We start from the raw sequence: 18833 nt of genomic DNA, 5'->3' as shown, positions 1-18833 counted from the left end.
AGATGGCATCCGTTAGAGAGGTTCCTCTCAGCCGAGGGCTCACTTGCTCGGTAACCAAATGGGAACGTATACAAACTGTTTTTCCTCCCTCCCCGTCTCCATTCACACTCTCTCTTTCTTTTCTGGCCAAGAGGTTCAATGTGCCATCTCCCGAAGGCAATTGAGCAGCGCCGCAGCAGTACTGCCCATCACTAACCGGTGGGGAAAGCATCCAGAGGATATAACCGTATTCTATCTGCCCTCTGGGCACCAGAGTTTTATTAAAATTAAAGTTAAAAGTCTGGTCATTTCGAAGATGGCTGGAAACTCAAATTAAATTGACAGAAGGGGATTTAATTAAAAAAAATAATAAAAATACCATGACACTAGCAAGTTTTATATATATATATATATATATATATACACACACACACACACACACACATACATATTTAGAGATGTTCTATTATATTACCATAGAAGTTGCAACATGGTAATGATATGTTTTTATAAATATGTTATTATTATTTTATTATAATGCATAGTCTACAGTTGGTTATTTGTTAGTTTACCATGTTTGGGCAATGTAAGTGCATTTAGACACTTGAATCGGTCATTTTGAAAGTTTAAATGTTGGTAAATTTCTCTTTACGAAAAGCATTGTAGTGGTATATCATGCTATGGTAATGATAATATTTTGTAATGTGACTGATATATATAATATATCAAGCTACTAAGATTTCCTAATTTTTATTCATACCATTCTATTTTAAGTAGTTTAGACTGTATTTTTGAGCAACTTAAGCACACATTTTAATCATATGATGCCAAAAATAGCGGTCTAGGTAGGCAGATAACTAGAGGTAGTTCATGATTTATTGTCACAATACATTTATTAGCATTATAATATGGCCATAACATACTTAAAATAGTGCTTTTATAAACTGAATTATTACCATATATATATATATATATATATATATATTAGTTCAGACATTTAAATCGAACATTTGATGGTCAAAAATATGCTATTTGCGTTGGCAACCCACTAGATTTTGACACACAACATACTGATGTATCAGCAAAACAATAGCCTACTAATTGATTAATATAGAATACATTTGTGTTTTTGGTAAACTTAGCATTTATAAACATCTTAGATGTGCTTAGATGTTTAAATCGAGCATTTAATGGGCAAAAATGCTGTTTACGGAGACAGATCACTAGATTTTGAGACAGCCACAATGCTTTCCGATTTATCAGCAGATTCAGAACTCGTGTATTGACTTGTGGTGCTGAAGAGTAGGCTACTTGAGTATTTTTGCTATTTATATTGCGCAACACCGACGTTTAACCACAGCTCAGCCGGATTTTAAAAGCCGTGGGCGTTTGGAGGACTGAATATTTGAAAATCGTTTCCCCAATAGATTAAACGTCCTCAAAGGTTTCAGATCCATATCTGACACCACACCTCATAAATATTGGATGGCTTCTGTAACATTAAACATTGATGTTCTCAGTTTAAGTTTTCAAAGCGGAGTCGGAGTGTCCTCGCTGAGGGAGGGCAAGAGGAGGTCCAGTCAGACTCTACCTGCCGATCAAACGCGCGCTGTTTCCTCAGGTGCGCGAGGGGGTCAGACTCCAACGGACCGACGATGCTCGCTCTGCCCAAACTGTAAGGAAAGCCAGATTTCTACGCCGGTTTGCTGGGTTATATTACACGTGTGACGCCTGAGACGAGTGAGACCCAGATTTTGGAGTCATTTGAAGACTTATCTCAAACTCCCGAGGAGCTGCAATGGCATCGATCGGGGAGTTTGATCCGTTAAACAGCAGCGTACCTGCCACCAAAATAGAGATTACCGTCTCGTGCAGGTAAGAGCGAATATAGCTTATTATAATGTTCATAATTCGGTACGTCTTAAAAGCGGTGTGTCTTTTCTCTCTTTGCTTTCGCTGTGAAGGTTTTTTTTGTTCGTTGGAAAAATGTTGGAAAAACTATTCAAATGCGTTTGAATTTGGCCATTTAGAAGATGCCAATATACCAAGCGTCTTATAAAAAAATATACACAAAGCAGCGAGTTGAGCAAAAAGATTAACTATTGGAAATGAGGAGTATAGGCTATGCATTTGCGAGACACGTATCATTCTTGCTTGAGGGGAATCTGAGTTTCGTATAAATACCATGGTACATGAATATGGTAATCTTTCAGCACCGTTTTAGTCTATATAGGGCAGCAACAACCATACTCTTACAAAACAGTACTGTGGCAGTACTATGGTACAGTCAGGTAAAACCATGATACATGTCAGAAAAACGTGTCAATACCTTGTTACTTCTTCCTACTTTTACATAACCAATAAAAGGGACATGTCTATTCAGAATAGTGGTCACTCCTTTTTTCCCTCTATTTTCCATGTCATTAACTTTGACATATGGTCAATTTAGAATTTTTGATAAGGTCTATATATAGATGCTATATATTGACAGCCATGGGATTACCACATTTTATTTTTTTGTAAGGGTTTTAGGTGAATCTCTTTGTCCGAGTCGTCTGTTTGCATTCATGACTTGCATGCTGTGTCTCAAAATCTAACGAGTTCCCTACGTAGACAGCATTTTTTGGCATTGTGCGTAGGTGCATTCGACCCCTTTCTTGGTCATTTGCGATTTGTGGAGTTAGATGTCATAATTATGTTGATCTTTGAGTCATATTTCATTTTTGTTGTCTATTTTTGCTTATCTTTCCTGCTGAAAATAGCTCGTCTTTTATTTTTCTGCTGCACGTCAAGTCTTTGATGCCAGAAGAAATTATTGCATTTTATGATTTGTTGCCTTTCATAGAATGTAAATTAAACGAACACTTATAAAATCCAAAAAACAGTTTAATCTGTGTTTATAAAGGGCGACCTTTTTTAATGCCTGGCTGACCTCTTCCCTCGCTGTGTCCCTCTGGACCGTTCTCTCCTTGTTGGACAGACACCACTGGCAACAAACAACAGCACAGACTCTTTCCTGAATAATGAATGTGTTGACTGCTGATGCTGTCTGTGTGTTTGCATAAAGCCTTCACTTCAGACACTGCTTGCCCAAATATCCAAGGGAGGTCTCTTTATACATGAGACACATCTGCGGCTGCCAGGCTCTGCCCGCTGAGCCTTCAGCGGTAATTTGGCTGAGGTGGAAGATGGGGGCAAGAAAATAGAGCAAGTGGTACCTCATGGTACATATTTCATAGTAGCCTACTGGGATATGAATGCAACAGATCAGGATTTATGAAAAATGAAATACAGCAACGAAATACACTCCGCTTCTAGACGCCCAGTGGGTTTCTGCTTCACTTTGAGGCAGTGTCTGGTGGCATGACATCTCAGTGGTAAAAGAAAGTGTATCCGGACACAGGGTACAAATGGCTTGAGTTTGTGGACTTAATACACTAGATGGCTGAAAGTATATGGACGTCCTGTTCAAATTCTACTCAAGGGAAATATTAAACGAAGCAAAAAAACTAAAATGTAAATTTACTGGTTCACGATGTGTAGGAGTTTATTTTTCATTGCAACAGGTTTGGAGAAATTTAGCATTATATCACATGCTCATCCAATGGCAGTGAATGGGTGCCGTCAGAATGCCATCCAAACACCTGACGAAAAACATCACAGTAATCTACCAGTTATCCACACAACTCTAGTCCTTCAATTTCTTATGAAGCAATAAACTGCGTTTTTCTAAGAAATGAATTCAAATAATTGCTTCCGGTTAAAATAAAAAAGTCTTGTATCCATAATATTGCTTTGTTCAGTGAAGAATTTGTCTCATCTGTATTTGAAGAGAGATTTGCACAGCTCAAGCACTGTTTACAAGCGAAAATAGTCCAAAACAGTTCTAAACATGCAGAGGATAACAGGAGATTGACTTTTTTTCACTGTAGAAAGTGTTGTTATGGATTATGGTTTATTATTGATATTTTGGCCAGAAGTGATGGTTTAAGCAACAAACTATTTTTTTCTAAATATCCTCTAGTGTTCTGCAGAAAAACATATAGCCATAGAGTTTTTTAATTAAATAAGGGTGAATAACTGATGACCATATTTTCCTTTTGGGTGAATTAATAATTTATTTTACATTTTTAGGTTAAAAACGTTATTCTACCTACATTTTTGCAGAACTCCAAAAATTAAGTGATGTATAATTCACTGCACGAAATGCCTGCTAGTAGCAGTAAAACACCAACAATGTTTATTCCTTATCATACAAATGATGTTTACAGGGACAGATTATTATTTAATAGACTTACCTTCACATTCTATTGTGCAATAATGTGTTATTAGTTTAAAATACTTTTACTATATATTGCACGATTTGTAAGCTAATACATTTTGACGTGTGCATAATCGGCTCCATATGTATGGCTCTTCTGATTTAGTAAACTTGCTGGGTAGCTCACCTGGTACAGCATTGCACTTGCAATGTGGAGCGTCCCACAGAAAATGAGTAATAATCTGGGTTCTGAACTGACATTCTAACTTTGTTGTAATAGTTTGTTGCCCACCAAGGTCCTCAATGGTGAAGCCTACTCATAGAACCTTCTTAGAGAAGCAGACAACTCATTAAAATGATATCTCGAGCCCTTGTGAATTTTAGCGTCAGCTCTTTATACTTGGCGTCCACATACCTTTGGGCATTTTTAATTATTATTTTGCACGCTGACTGTGCTTTTCTCTAGGAATTAGCGATGAAAGCAACCAGCAGTTACAGTTTTGATGGCTTTGAGTTAGTTACCCATATTCAAAACTCCACAGGAACCTATTATGAAGTCAGATATGAGCATTCCAAACTGATAACACTTTGCAAGGCAACAAGTTAGAGAAAGAGTGTCGTTCTGTCACCGCATTATGCCGACAAATTGTGGAAGCTGTTCACAGGGGAAGCCAATTCATCAAGGTTGTTTGTCACTGTCAACACAGATTGCAGCAGATGCCGTTGTGTCACTCGATAAGGGAGCGTCTGGAGGCAAACCAGAACAAGGGAATGTGTTGAAGACTCCCAGACCCGGAGATCTTAAAGGATCTGTTGCGTTTGTCAAGAAAAGCTTGTAAATTCCTGTCTTCCCTATCATATTTCGTGGAGCAAAGGAAAACATTTTCTCGGTATATTTTTTTGAACGTGTGACTCAAGCCTGGCAGCATCAGAAAGGAAATTCTATACTGTACTGTCAGGCTGGTTTCCTTTGAGTGTAGATTTCACGGTGTCTTGTTTAAAACGAAGACAGATATGTAGGTCTACCGGGCTGTTTTTGAGTGCGTCAACGTTTGAATTATATATCAACTGATCTTCATAACTTGATTTGGAGGTTGCTGGCTGACTAGGTGATTTGATTACATCCCGTAATAAAATTCTAATATTTGACTAACGTGATGAATGAGCCCAACCATAATGGATGTGAATGCGTAAGTAGGAAGTTTTGCGGTGTGTTAATTCCGGTGATCAAGGTCATCATCTAAAACCCAATGACCAAAGCCACACGGTATGTTAAGGGATCCCCCTCAGTAAGGTGCACGTGAGAACGCTCCCTGTTGAGATGCCAGAGCTTCAGGACCTGTTTATTCGGGGTTAAAACGTCACAGCTGGCGTCACACCAGATGTCAGGCAATACCTCCTGTTGCTCCGAGCCGCATCCTGCAGACTAGAGATGGAATCGATTCTCTGCTCAGTCGGATGGATTAATGTGCTCTCTGTTGTACTTCCCTAGCCTTTTTCTATTCCTCTATCTATTTATTCCACAAACACAATTCTCCTGTGCGAGCGTATCTATGGGTTCCTGTTACTGGCCATCCATCATGTCCTTTTTAACGTGGTCTGGTCTTTAAATTTAAATGCACCGTCAGAGACCAATAACAGACTGATGGATGGAAACTCCAAAGTGAAATAGATGTTGTTGCCGTCGGAGGGAGTTATGAAACATTACTTTTGATCAACAGTCTTTGTTAAAAGATATTTCTTTTGACAGAGTTGAGGTCTATTTAAAAAAGCCAATTAACTTCTGTAGCGCGATGCATTTTGAATCGAAACAAGATATGGAATGAGAAAAATGTGGGACGAGACTTGATTTTATCTGGCTGTTATATGCCAGAGTCGAGCGATTGAAAAGGAAGAATTAATCTGCAAAGGAAAGTCATTTTACAGAATCTCCAAATTATTACATTTTGATAGAAGATTATAAAGACAGATTATATTTTTCTTTATAATGGCATACCTAATGAGTCATCAAGACCACGAGCATGCATTAAAAAGTAAAAAAAAAATCAAAATTAAGTTCCTTATATATGCTGATAATTATTACAAAAAATATATATTTGTTTAATTTCTCATAATTATTTCCATTTAAATAAATTAATAATAATAAAAAAATCTTATTTATCATCAAAGGAACTGTTTTCAAGTCTGTATATCTGTTTTCCACTAAAAGGCCACAAGGCAGCTGTATTATTAATTAGAATAAAAACGTAAATGGGGCAGTTTGGATCTCACGTGTTCTTGTAATGTTCCTGACCTTCATTATTGATGTTTGGCAGGAGAAACCTCAAGCCTGCTCTGACCTGAGCATCAATGAGTCTCTTTGTTCACACAGGACAAACATAGAAGCTGCTTTTGTTTCTGTGTAACCATCTGTTCTAACTAAGCACAATAAAACAATCTCCTCAAGCTAGGTTTTGTTGGTTTATTATTGCCAGCAATTATTTTATTCCATCTGCGTTGTGCTTGAGCATCTCTGTGTTTCTGTTTCTCCAGGAATTTGCTGGATGTGGATACGTTCTCAAGGTCAGCGCCAGGTAAGTCCTGGTCTTAGTGATTGCTCCTTGATGATGTGAGGCTTGACACAAGTAGTCTGTAGATATGTGTGACTAATACATTATCATAATAATCATACTGTTTATGCATTAGATATGCAGAGTATGCAGATTTTCTGTATTATGCATAAAATACCTGCTTTTTTGCCAAAAATATTGACATGTACAACAAAGGTGCTGTGTACTGTATCCCACATTGCAGTATGCTTAAGAGTGTGATGGATTGAAACTCTATATCTTATTGCCTCCTTGATCTGTTATTAAATAGGAGCTTACAAGAAATTGGATTTAATATTTAAAAATAATAATAATAAGTAGTATTATATGTATAAAAAAAAAAAACATTTTGCTATGATCAGGTCATATGACAACACTGTCATGTACTATGAATTTCTTATTGTTTTATAATGCGTTCTAACTATTTTTAAATAACATTGTGTACTGCACAGTAGGAAACAATTTTATTAAAACTTGTCTGGTGTCTCAAAAATTTGCATGCATAAGCTTTAATATAACTCTGATTTTGCATTTACATATTCATTTAGAGCTTTTTGATTTTCTTGATGGAATAATGAGCATATAATAATTCTGACTGAGTTCTATTTACTATTCTTAAGGGTAATAAAATAGTCAACTTGCATGATAATATAAACATGGCCAAATTTTATTACTGCATTATTCAAATGTTTTTTTTTCCTCTCCGTCTCTCAGAGGGTCAACCACTGAGCAGAAACACAAAGCATTTTCCCTTCCCAAATGATGTCAGTAGCCATGAATGCTATTCACATGAATTATTTTGCTGTTGCCTTGAAAACAAGTGGGAAGGTTTTGGATGAGTTATTCATGGCTATTTGGTATGTGAAGCTATTGCTGAAAGTGTTGTACCCTTAGGGCACATCTTTTTTTCCTACTGCTTTTTCAAGTAGTATCAAAGGGACTACTTTCCTTCCAAAGTAATCTCTGAGTTGAAAAAAAGCTTGCCATTTTAAACCTGCCTTAGTCAGAGAAGCCAAAATTATAACATTTATTAATCCTTCACCCTAATGCTCACAGCAATCAAACGCTTGACTGACATCTGAGTTGCCATAATTTGCACTGAGAGTTATTCTAAATCAGTTCCTCGGTTGATCTGGCAAAGGTCATACCTGAATAGGTGTCTCTACTCTTCCTGAAATGCTTTTTGTGCTGTCCATGTAATTTATGTGAAATCGTTAAACATTAGCCGGCCCAGTGTAGTTAGTGCAGATTTTTCGAGGAGTTGAAAATAATGAATGTGGTCAGTCTCATCTCGTTTATTCGTAATGCCCTGCTTCGAGTAACATTTGCATCTTGAAAAGCAAGAAATGCTATTTTGGAGTGATTTTGTTTGGCTAGTTATGTCTAAATTCCTGGGCCATGAATTCTCAGGGGAAAAAAGACAATTGTGTCTATTGAGTCTCTATTGACTGATATAATTAACAGGATACTTATTTGCATACAATATATTTATTTTGAACTTGTTTACAATACATGGCCTAATTTACTGTATAATACTAAATACCAATACCATTTTGTTTTTATAATTAGAATTTCAGCCAATTCACATTCACCATTACATTTCATGAAAGATTATATATAATTTAAATATATAATATTTATGATTTAATTATTATTCTAATAATATAATGTTTATATATCTATCTATCTATCTATCTATCTATCTATCTATCTATATATATATATATATATATATATATATATATATATATATATATATATATATATATATATATATATACACTCACACTCTGAACAAAATTATAAACGCAACACTTTAGTTTTTGCCCCCATTTTTCATGAGCTGAACTCAAAGATCTAAGACCGTTTCTATGTCCACAAAAGTCCACTTTCTCAAAAATATTGTTCACAAATCTGTCTAAATCTGTGTTAGTGAGCACTTCTCCTTTGCCGATATAATCCAGACACATCACAGGTGTGGCATACCAAGATACTGATTAGACAGCATGATTATTGCACAGTTGTGCCTTTTTTAATATAAAAAATATTAAATAATTCAGAACTTAAATTTAAATCAAAATTAAAATATGCTTTCACTTTCAGCCTTATGAACTGGTTTTCATTTTAATGCAGATTTTATTAATATCCTGATCCTCACATTTTAGTCTGAAACAATAATGGTTTAATTTGAGAAGGATCATTTTCGAATGAATTAATGAAAATATGTTAATTCAGACACAAATAACATTTTTTCTGAGAATGAATCTCATGTTGCAATCTTTCTCAGTGAGATTCACCACTGATTGCTCTTTCACAAATCTTTTGGCGATAGCAGGAGGTCTGTGAGCAGATTGCAGAGCAAATGTTCAAGTCCAAATTCTTAGGCTCGAATTTTCATATTTTCGCCAAAAGCCAGGAGACATTTCGGACATTTCCTCAAACTACCTCCAACAGAGCGGCAGTCCATTTGTTGGTCAGAGCACTTCCTGTTTAGACTCCCCTTAAATGATTTAGTGGAGTAATTTATGAGTTAGATTCTCACATCTGCTGCTCCACACTTAGACTTAACAGGCCTGGAATTTGGACTAATACTCCATACTGGTCACAAGTAGGCACTTCTCCAAGCCATTTTCTAATTTAGATGGTAAGATGAAGCTCTCAGTGAAGCACCTCCATTAGCTTCATTTAAGGGAACTCACCGTGCACATGCTGCAAGTGCTTTTTATCAATTTATTGATTGTTTCCCTCAGTGTTTGACCATTATTTTCCCTTTTTCTCTTTACAGTGGTTGTGTTGTATGTTCAAGGAATTGGTACTAAGGAGTGGAGAGAGGTTAGTATGCTTTTTATAGGTTATACAGTATGAGCAGAACATATAGTGCTCAGCATGCTCGTTTTTAACCTTTTGAAAAACTGTATTATCAATTAAAATGGTCCATTGGCCACAGCTATAGAAGCTGCAATCAGGAAACAATTTGCAGTTCTGTGTATTATCAGATTGTAGTGTCTATTTTCCTCCATCTACCTCCTCTATCTGTTCTTGTGTGGATGTTCTGTTTTTCTTTTTCTTTCATTATGTGCATTCTTTTAAATTCCTTCCAGATAAATCTCACGAGACTGTTTCTTTTAGAAACAATATCCATAAACTTGCAAAAGCTTTTAATTACAAAACATAAATAAAACATGAAATATTACTATTGTTATTTTCTAAGTTGGATTTTTTTTCTACATACACACTACCCTTCAAAACTAAGGATTTTTTTTTATTAATACTTTTAATAATACAGCAAAGGAGACAATTAACTGATCAAATGTGACAGTAAAGGCATTTATAATGTTACAAAGGGTTACTATTTCAAATAAATGGTGTTCTTTTGACTTTCTATTATTTGAAGAATCCTGAAATGAATTCCACAAAAATATTATGCTGCACAAATGTTGTCAAGATTGATAATTAGAAATGTTTCTTGAGCAGAAGGATCATGTGACACTGAAGATGGTAAAATACAGTAAACATATTAAAATACAAATGAATTATTTTAAATTGCAATAATATTCCATAATATTAACCTTTTGCTGTAATTTTGATAAAAGCATAAGAAACTGAATAGTAGAGGTGGTGTTGGCACAGTGGATAAGACACATGCCTTTGGTGTGAGAGACCCGGGTTTGAATCCACTGTGAGACACCAATGTGGCCCTGAGCAAGACACTTAACCCCTAGTTGCTCCAGAGGTGTGTGACCTCTGACATATATAGCAATTGTAAGTTGCTTTGGATAAAAGTGTCAGCTAAGTGAGTAAATGTAGAAATTTAAGAAACAAATTATTTACACACAGCACCCCATATCGACAGAAAAACACAGAATTGTTGACATTTTTGCACATTTGTTAAAAAGAAAAACTGAAATATCACATGGTGCTAAGTATTCAGACCCTTTGCTCAGTATTTAGTAAAAGCACCCTTTTGATCTAATACAGCCATGAGTCTTTTTGGGAAAGATGCAACTAGTTTTTCACACCTGGATTTGGGGATCCTCTGCCATTCCTCCTTGCAGATCCTCTCCAGTTCTCTCAGGTTGGATGGTAAACATTGGTGGACAGCCATTTTCAGGTCTCTCCAGAGACGCTCAACTGGGTTTAAGTCAGGGCTCTTACTGGGCCATTCAAGAACAGTCACAGAGTTGTTGTAAAGCCACTCCTTCGTTATTTTAGCTGTGTGCTTGGGGTCATTGTCTTGTTGGAAGGTGAACCTTCGGCCCAGTCTGAGGTTCTGAGCACTCTGGAGAAGGTTTTCGTCCAGGATATCCCTGTACTTGTCTGCATTCATCTTTCCCTTGACTGCAACCAGTCGTCCTGTTCCTACAGCTGAACAACACCCCCACAGCATGATGCTGCCACCACCATGCTTCACTGTTGGGACTGTATTGGACAGGTGATGAGCAGTCCCTGGTTTTCTCCACACATACCGCTTAGAATTAAGGACAAAAAGTTCTATCTTGGTCTCATCAGACCAGAGGATCCTTCAGGTGTTTTTTTTTAACAAACTCCATTGGGGCTTTCATGTTTCTTGGACTAAGGAGAGGCTTCCGTTGTGCCACTCCGACTGGTGGAGGGCTGCAGTGATGGTTCACTTTCTACAACTTTCTCCCACCTCCCGACTGCATCTCTGGAGCTCAGCCACAGTGATCTTTTGGGTTCTTCTTTACCTCTCTCACCAAGGCTCTTTTCCCCCGATAGCTCAGTTTGGGCGGACGGCCAGCTCTAGGAAGGGTTCTGGTCATCCCAAACATCTTCCATTTAAGGATTATGGAGGCCACTGTGCTCTCAGTAGATTTTTTTTTTTTGTAACCTTGGCCAGATCTGTGCCTTGCCACAATTCTGTCTCTGAGCTCTTCAGGCAGTTCCTTTGACCTCATGATTCTCATTTGCTCTGACATGCACTGTGAGCTGTAAGGTCTTATATAGACAGGTGTGTGGCTTTCCTAATCAAGTCCAATCAGTATAATCAAACACAGATGGACTCAAATGAAGGTGTAGAACCATCTCAAGGATGATCAGAAGAAATGGACAGCACCATGGACCATATATTTAATGGAGTTAAATATGAGTGTCACCGCAAAGGGTCTGAATACTAAGGAACATGTGATATTTCAGTTTTTCTTTTTTAATAAACGTGCAAAAATGTCAACAATTCTGTGTTTTTCTGTCAATATGGGGTGCTGTGTGTACATTAATGAGGAAAAAAAGAAGAACTTAAATGATTTTAGCAAATGGCTGCAATATAACAATGAAACAACAATGAGTGAAAAATGTAAGGGGGTCTGAATACTTTCTGTACACAATGTAAGTACATTAGTCTGGTTTGATGAAAAATGCATTAAAAGTATTTTTAAGGTGTTCTACTGAAATGCTGAATTTATTAATTGAAAATTGTAAAATAAAAACTAAACTAAAATGCATGTGGTGCTTTATTTTATTTTTTAATAGTACTGTACAAAGTTACAAGTTCGTTCCATTTTATTGACCACTTTGAATTTACTGAAGAAATAAAATCACATTGAAAAGTTCACAGTCAAAAAGAAAGAAAAAAAAATCTGTATTGTGGATCTGATTGCAGAAGCTTTATTAAACAAAAGGAATATGGGCAAAAACACACGGAAAAACATGCTAACTGAAACAGATATCACACAATAAGCACAGATGAGCTGACACTACCAAACTGAAAACACAAGGAAAGTAAGACATTAAACAAGGTACAGGTGAACATAATCAACCACTGAGTAATTATTACAAACTGGCAAATGAAACAAAGGAAACCGGATTGAAATACAGGAAGAGAGATTAACACAGAATGACACATAAAATTAGTAGAAATTACAGAAAATGGTTATGCTATGTTAAATGGATAAAAACAAAGAATTTGTTTCCAGTGCTGAACTGTCCCATTGGCTGTGCTTTTGGGTGTTTTATTGCCTCCCAGTGTTCTAAAATCATCATGACCCTTTTGGCAGAATTGTAAATTCAGCTATTAATTGTATCCCACCGCATCGACAGGGTTTGAGTATGCAGTATATATATATATATATATATATATATATATATATATATATATATATATATATATATATAAAACCCAAGTAGTTTGCCATTGGAAGTTTGAGGAATGCAGCGAGCATTCTGGACTTCTCTAGAGATATCTCACTTTCCAGATGGCATCATGAAATATTCACTGTACTTTTATATAGCTGCCATGTATCTGGACCAGTGGCTTTCTCTGCATGCATATCAACACTCAAGTGCCCACTCACATTACAAGTACCTCCAAAAGCAAGCATAGCAACTGCATTATAAACAGCCAGCTTCCCTAAAAAGATAATGCAGCAATCAACGGTCAAGGACCGATCGGCTCCAGGAACTTCTCCAGGAGCAGATAATAGAAAGCGTGGTTACTAAGTTGATAGGTGGGATTATGTGTCTGGGGTGTTGAGAACATGATCTTGGGTCTGAATCTGAGTCAGGAATCAATAGTTCATTACTCAGTGCCGTCGGTGAGCTCCAGCGAGGACTCCTGCCCAATGGGAATTACTGTCTGATTGCTTCAGGGATGTGTACGTTGGCAGGAAGCTGTAGGAGCTCACACTGAGCTGCTATTCCTGCAACACATTCATGCAGAGCTCAGGCTGCTGTTGAGTCTGCCGAGAGAAGGGAAGTCTGAGGGCTGATTTTACCTCTGATAATGAAAATATGATCATAGCAAGTGTTATTATGCTTTGGCACATCAGTAATTCCTTCTGTGCAGATTTTACAGAGTGTGCAGAGTGATTAACATAAATTTATTTTATGCTTTTCTGTTCTATTCATCTCAAATGTCAAGTGGCATTTATTATATTATTCTTTACTGTATACAAGTTTTGTCAAGAAAAATATGTTTTATTACATTAACTGTAATTACATTATAATGTTGTGTGTGACAGATCAGCGGGAACCAGATTCCACCAAGAAAAAAATAAATAGAGGATGTTTTGACTTTTTTTTTCTCTCACAATTCTGAGTTCATATCACAGAATTCTAACTTTGATTCTTGCATTTTTGAGAGGAGAAAATACTAACAAACAGTTGCGAAAAGTATAGTCAGAATTCAGAAAAAAATAGGACCAGAATGCTCAATTATTGGGAAAAAAAATAGGTCATTTGTAACTTTTACTTCACAATTTTGACTTTGATTTTTGCATTTTTAAGAAATAGAAAAGGGGGCAAAAAATCTGTAGGGGAAACAAAAACAATTAGAAAACAATTACATGAAAAAGGCCAAGCATATTTTTTCACTAAAGGGGGGGTGAAATGCTATTTCATGCATACTGAGTTTTTTACACTGTTAAAGAGTTGGATTCCCATGCTAAACATGGACAAAGTTTAAAAAATTAAGTTGTACGTTTGAAGGACTATTTCTGTTCCAAAAATACTCTTTCCGGTTTGTCACAAGTTTCGGAAAGTTTTTTTCGAGTATTGCTCTGTGTGACGTTAGACGGAATTTCCTTGTATGGGTCCTGAGGGCACGTTTGCCGGAAGAGCGCGCGCTCCCGTATAGCAGAGCAGAGAGAGCACAACAGACTTCACTGATCAGAGCGAGAGCGTCGCGAAATGTCACAAAAGGAGTGTGTTTTTGGTTGCCAGGGCAAGACAACCCTGCACAGATTACCAAAGAAAAAACAGCATTAAGGGACCAGTGGACGGAGTTTATTTTTACAGAGCATCAACGGAGTTGTGCAAGTGTTTGTGTTTGTTCCCTGCATTTCAGAGATGCTTGTTTTACAAACAAGGCCCAGTTTGACGACGGATTTGCATATCGTTTATTTCTTAAGGATGATGCAATCCCAACGAAAAAGGGTCACAATCGTGTGTTGGAACCGCAGGCGGTGAGTAAAACTGCTTCAAATATCTCTGCCTCCTTGTTAGTGCGTCCCCTCCCATCGGAGACCCGGGTTCGAGCCCTGCTCGGAGCGAGTCGTTGCTGCTGCTGCTCTCGTTCAGTTTCAGCCTTGGGATCTGATTCTGGATCATAAATAAACGGCTGAATCTGACTGTTAGCCATGGTTTATTTTGGATGATGGTTTTTTCCTCAAGGCAATGTCAGAGCCGTTAAATATGTTTTTCAACGGCTCTGGGTAATGTCACAGCTTCCAAACGCTCTCGACGCAAAAGCCTACTGGCGCTCGTGATTCTTTAGCTCCGCCCACACGTCACACCTCTAGGCGCTCGTGTTTTTCCAGGAAAAATCGGTACAGACTATCTTTCTCTTATGAATATAATAAAACTAAAGACTTTTTGGAGTTATGAAGGATGCAGTACTACTCTATAGGTACTCAAGATTAACAGGATATTGAGTGAAACCGAGCATTTCACCCCCACCTTTAATATATTGGGCTGAGAAAAAATGACTTCACCTTCAAAGCCTGTTTTGCACCCAATTTGTGGAGAATAAATTGTATATATTATGTTTTTATTATCTAGCCAAGGAAACATTTAATCTAATGATGCATCTTTCATTCTTATTTAGTTTGGTCGAACAGAAGTGATTGACAACACTCTCAACCCCGACTTTGTGAGGAAGTTTGTCCTGGATTACTTCTTTGAAGAAAAGCAGAACCTTCGGTTTGATGTGTAAGTGGATGACAACACTTTTCCGCCTTTAGTTTCAGAAAATAAATAAATAAATTAGACAGTGATAAAATGCTTTTTAGACATTCACTTTCAATCTTTTGCTTATTTGACGTAGTTACAATGTGGACTCCAGAAGCTCAAACATCTCAAAGCATGTAAGTAAACTCTAAAGTTCCACTTGCTGTGCTAATGGATAGACAAGTCACGATGCAGTGCCTGCAAGTTTTACTCTGTTGATTTAATCTTCTCTGCTACAATGGACGTGGATGGCAGAAGGTACAAGCTGTAAATGAGTGTAATTTATCCATTGCTTGTTTTCTGTCATGCCAAAAATAGTTACAAAGAGAATGCAATTTGTTTTTTGAGTTCTCATTCTTTGAAAAAAAAAAAAAAAAAAAAGCCAAAAAGCCCAGACCCTCTGCATCCTTTAAATCTGCATGAAAGAGTCTGTCGTAGTCCTCAAAGTCTCGTCTTGTTTTTCTGTTGTTTTTCTCTATCTCTCTCTTTTTTTTGTGCTCGCTTTTTTGTATGCATTTCCATGTCATTGATTCACCCCTTCCATTGCTTAGAGTTTCATCAGCCAGGCCTCACCTGTCTTTATACTCAGTGACATACAGTATCCAAGGTGAGTCCTCATACCATCTTTCTGAGATTTTCCAGACGGGACTGCCACTGCTGATTTGTGTCTTCTGGAGCAGGAACCCCACAGTACTGTGATTACCTTCATTGTTTTGTCTCCCACAGTCCTTCCTCGGCCAGACCTTCTGCACTCTAGGAGAGATTATTGGGTCCTCTGGGTCAAGACTGGAGCGGGTGCTTTCGTAAGTCTTTGATTATTTTCCACCCTTGATACGACGTTGAAGAAGAAACAGTACCATGGAAACAGTTCTATAAAAGTTCTCCAAATCCTATGGGGGCTCTATTCAGGCCACAGATTTAACCACATGGAAGACATAAGTTCATCTGGCATTGCATGGTCCAGCTGAGCTCATTTATATAGCAAGTGCTCTCATGACGATTTTAAGACAGAAGGGTTGATAAATTGGTCTTTTTCGTGCAGCTCGCAGTTTGAAATCCTTTTACGCTCTTCAGCTCTTTGACGGCGCTTCTAAAATCAATGCTTTTAAGTTCCGCAGTCGAGGTGCTTGTTTGGGGTTTCTCTGTATAGCAGACCTTCTGTGTCCTTATCATTATTAGAGTAGGTCTGTGCATGAATAGATCCCAAAGCTTTGGCGAGGGGTTAAAAAGGGAAACTAATTAAGCTTCGGCTTGAGTAAGGACGGCACTCTGGTGACTGGGGCATTTTAACATTAAGATACAGGCTTCCACTGTCCAGCATATCTGGGTCACATCAATGATCTATTTCAGTAGCACAAAATAGGGTGTCTGGATGATGCTTGCATTTGGTCTTGCAGAAGAAGCACATTTTTCTTGTCATTTTATAGAATCATATGTGATTTTGCCAAATGACATGCCATTTTCACAGAAAGCCTCAAATGTTGTTTTATATGATGACGTGTGTTTTTGAACTATTATTTATATACAATTATAGTATTTATTAGTATCTTGAATTCCTTTTTTAATTTTTTGAAAGTTCAGATTAGTAATTTTTTATGAGCTTTTATTTTTTTTATACAAAAAAATTAATGTTTCAAGTTTTAACTTTATTTAAATGTATATGTTTTTATGTTTTTCATCTAATATTTGTTTTATTCATTTATTTATATTTTTTATACTTTTTATACTTTTAGTTAAAAACAACAACCTTTCATATGAAATAAAAATGTATGATTGATGCTTTCACACATAAAGTCTGAACATAAGCAGTTTTTAATTGCTTTATTTCAGTTGTAAATTTAATTTAGGGTTTTTAAGTCTTTCAATGTAATATTTATATTTTACTTAACAGCTTTACTTTAGTTACTGAAAATGTTTTTAATAGTTAACAGTAACAATGCTGGATATGAAAACACGATTAATGCTGCTGGTACAAGTGAAATCTGAATATATAAAAAAGTTTCAAGTCACTTTATTTCAGTTGTAATTTTTGCTTACATTTTTTTTTACTTTCTTTACAGCTTTACAGAAATTCAGTAGTTTTAGTTAACAATAACAATACTAGATATGAAGTAAAATTAAATCTGAAATCTGAATATATGAAAGGTTTTAAGTCACTTTATTTCAGTTGCTATTTCCAATAAAGTTTTTTTTTTACTTATGTTACTTATGCATAATTTGTTTATATATATATATATATATATATATATATATATATATATATATATATATATATTAACTTTACAGCTTTACATAAATTACTGAAAACGATTTTTAATAGTAAACAATAAAGGCAATGGATTACATGCTGTATAAAGCAAAAACATGCAATTAAAGTGTTGAAATTCAAAACTCATATGCTTTTCCATAATGGGGCTCAGTGATCAGAATATAAGCTGTTTTAAGTCACTTTTAATAAGAAAGCAAACTGAAAAACATTGAAGATATGGCTAGACAGTGTGACTAAACCTCTTAAGAACATGAAAAATAGTTTGTAAGTCCCTTCCATCAGCTGTTTTAACCCCCGAAGAACATGACAGGCGCTGTGCACGCGCTCTGTATCGCAGCATGGTCGACGGGGAGCTTTTTGCGAATGCGTCTGATGGTGACACGGCATGGGGCAAAAAGCACTAAATGGGCCGTCTCCTTTTGGCCTTTGTGTCACGCTTTCTGCTGTGCTGTGCAAGCGGCGAGCAGCGGATTAGGAAAAAGGTTGGCGGCAATAGGCATATTTTAGTAGGTCAGCCCGTCTCTCTAAAGAGCTAGTGGGCAGATACTGTAACACACTGGGGTGGAAGTGTGGAGGAAGAGGTACTACTCTATTACCTGCTGGTTTCTATGGCAACCCACCAAGACTAGTGGCTTTTCAATTACATAGCACTGCATTTGGGCAAATACATCTAATTCCCTCTGTTTCCACAAGATAAGGCCAGGGAGTCCTCAGGACAAGAGATACCACGGGAGATTCGGAGATGGGGATTTGAGGTTCCGTGCCACATTCGGGGAGCCTTCGGGCTTGATTTTTCTCCAGCCTCATTTCCACATGTGAGCGTGGTGGATTTGTGGAGAAAATGTGCGTGGATAGAAGAGAGCCATATACTGTCAGGCTGAGCAAAATATTTTTAGACAACCTGGTTTCGGTCCAGGAATGTTTGAGATGAGAGAATGTAAAATGCTTTACAATAACAAGACCGAGTGTCAATATTTTAGCTCTGGCTTCTATTTGCCACATGTGAGTATTGAACACATGTCAGATAAGCTCAAAAATACATCATGCCATGCAGGTA

The 18833-nt window shown here is 36.9% G+C and overlaps 1 protein-coding gene across 1 annotated transcript in view; it reads left to right on the top strand.

Annotated features, from left to right (window-relative positions):
• Positions 1-1339: 1339 nt before the first annotated feature.
• LOC128011103 (copine-9-like) overlaps positions 1340-18833 on the top strand; it is a 39286-nt gene continuing 21792 nt past the window's right edge. Inside the window, exons 1-7 of the mRNA XM_052593191.1 lie at positions 1340-1854; positions 6773-6813; positions 9614-9660; positions 15386-15489; positions 15605-15644; positions 15763-15765; positions 16234-16310. Coding sequence (XP_052449151.1) covers positions 1778-1854; positions 6773-6813; positions 9614-9660; positions 15386-15489; positions 15605-15644; positions 15763-15765; positions 16234-16310 — 389 coding nt within the window. The 5' untranslated portion in view covers positions 1340-1777. The remainder of the gene's footprint in view (positions 1855-6772; positions 6814-9613; positions 9661-15385; positions 15490-15604; positions 15645-15762; positions 15766-16233; positions 16311-18833) is intronic.

The sequence above is a fragment of the Carassius gibelio genome, chromosome B23 (assembly GCF_023724105.1).
Source record: "Carassius gibelio isolate Cgi1373 ecotype wild population from Czech Republic chromosome B23, carGib1.2-hapl.c, whole genome shotgun sequence".
Lineage (NCBI taxonomy): Eukaryota > Metazoa > Chordata > Actinopteri > Cypriniformes > Cyprinidae > Carassius > Carassius gibelio.
The sequence above is the reverse complement of the archived record's forward strand: the minus strand, read 5'-3'. Positions and strand labels throughout refer to the sequence as shown.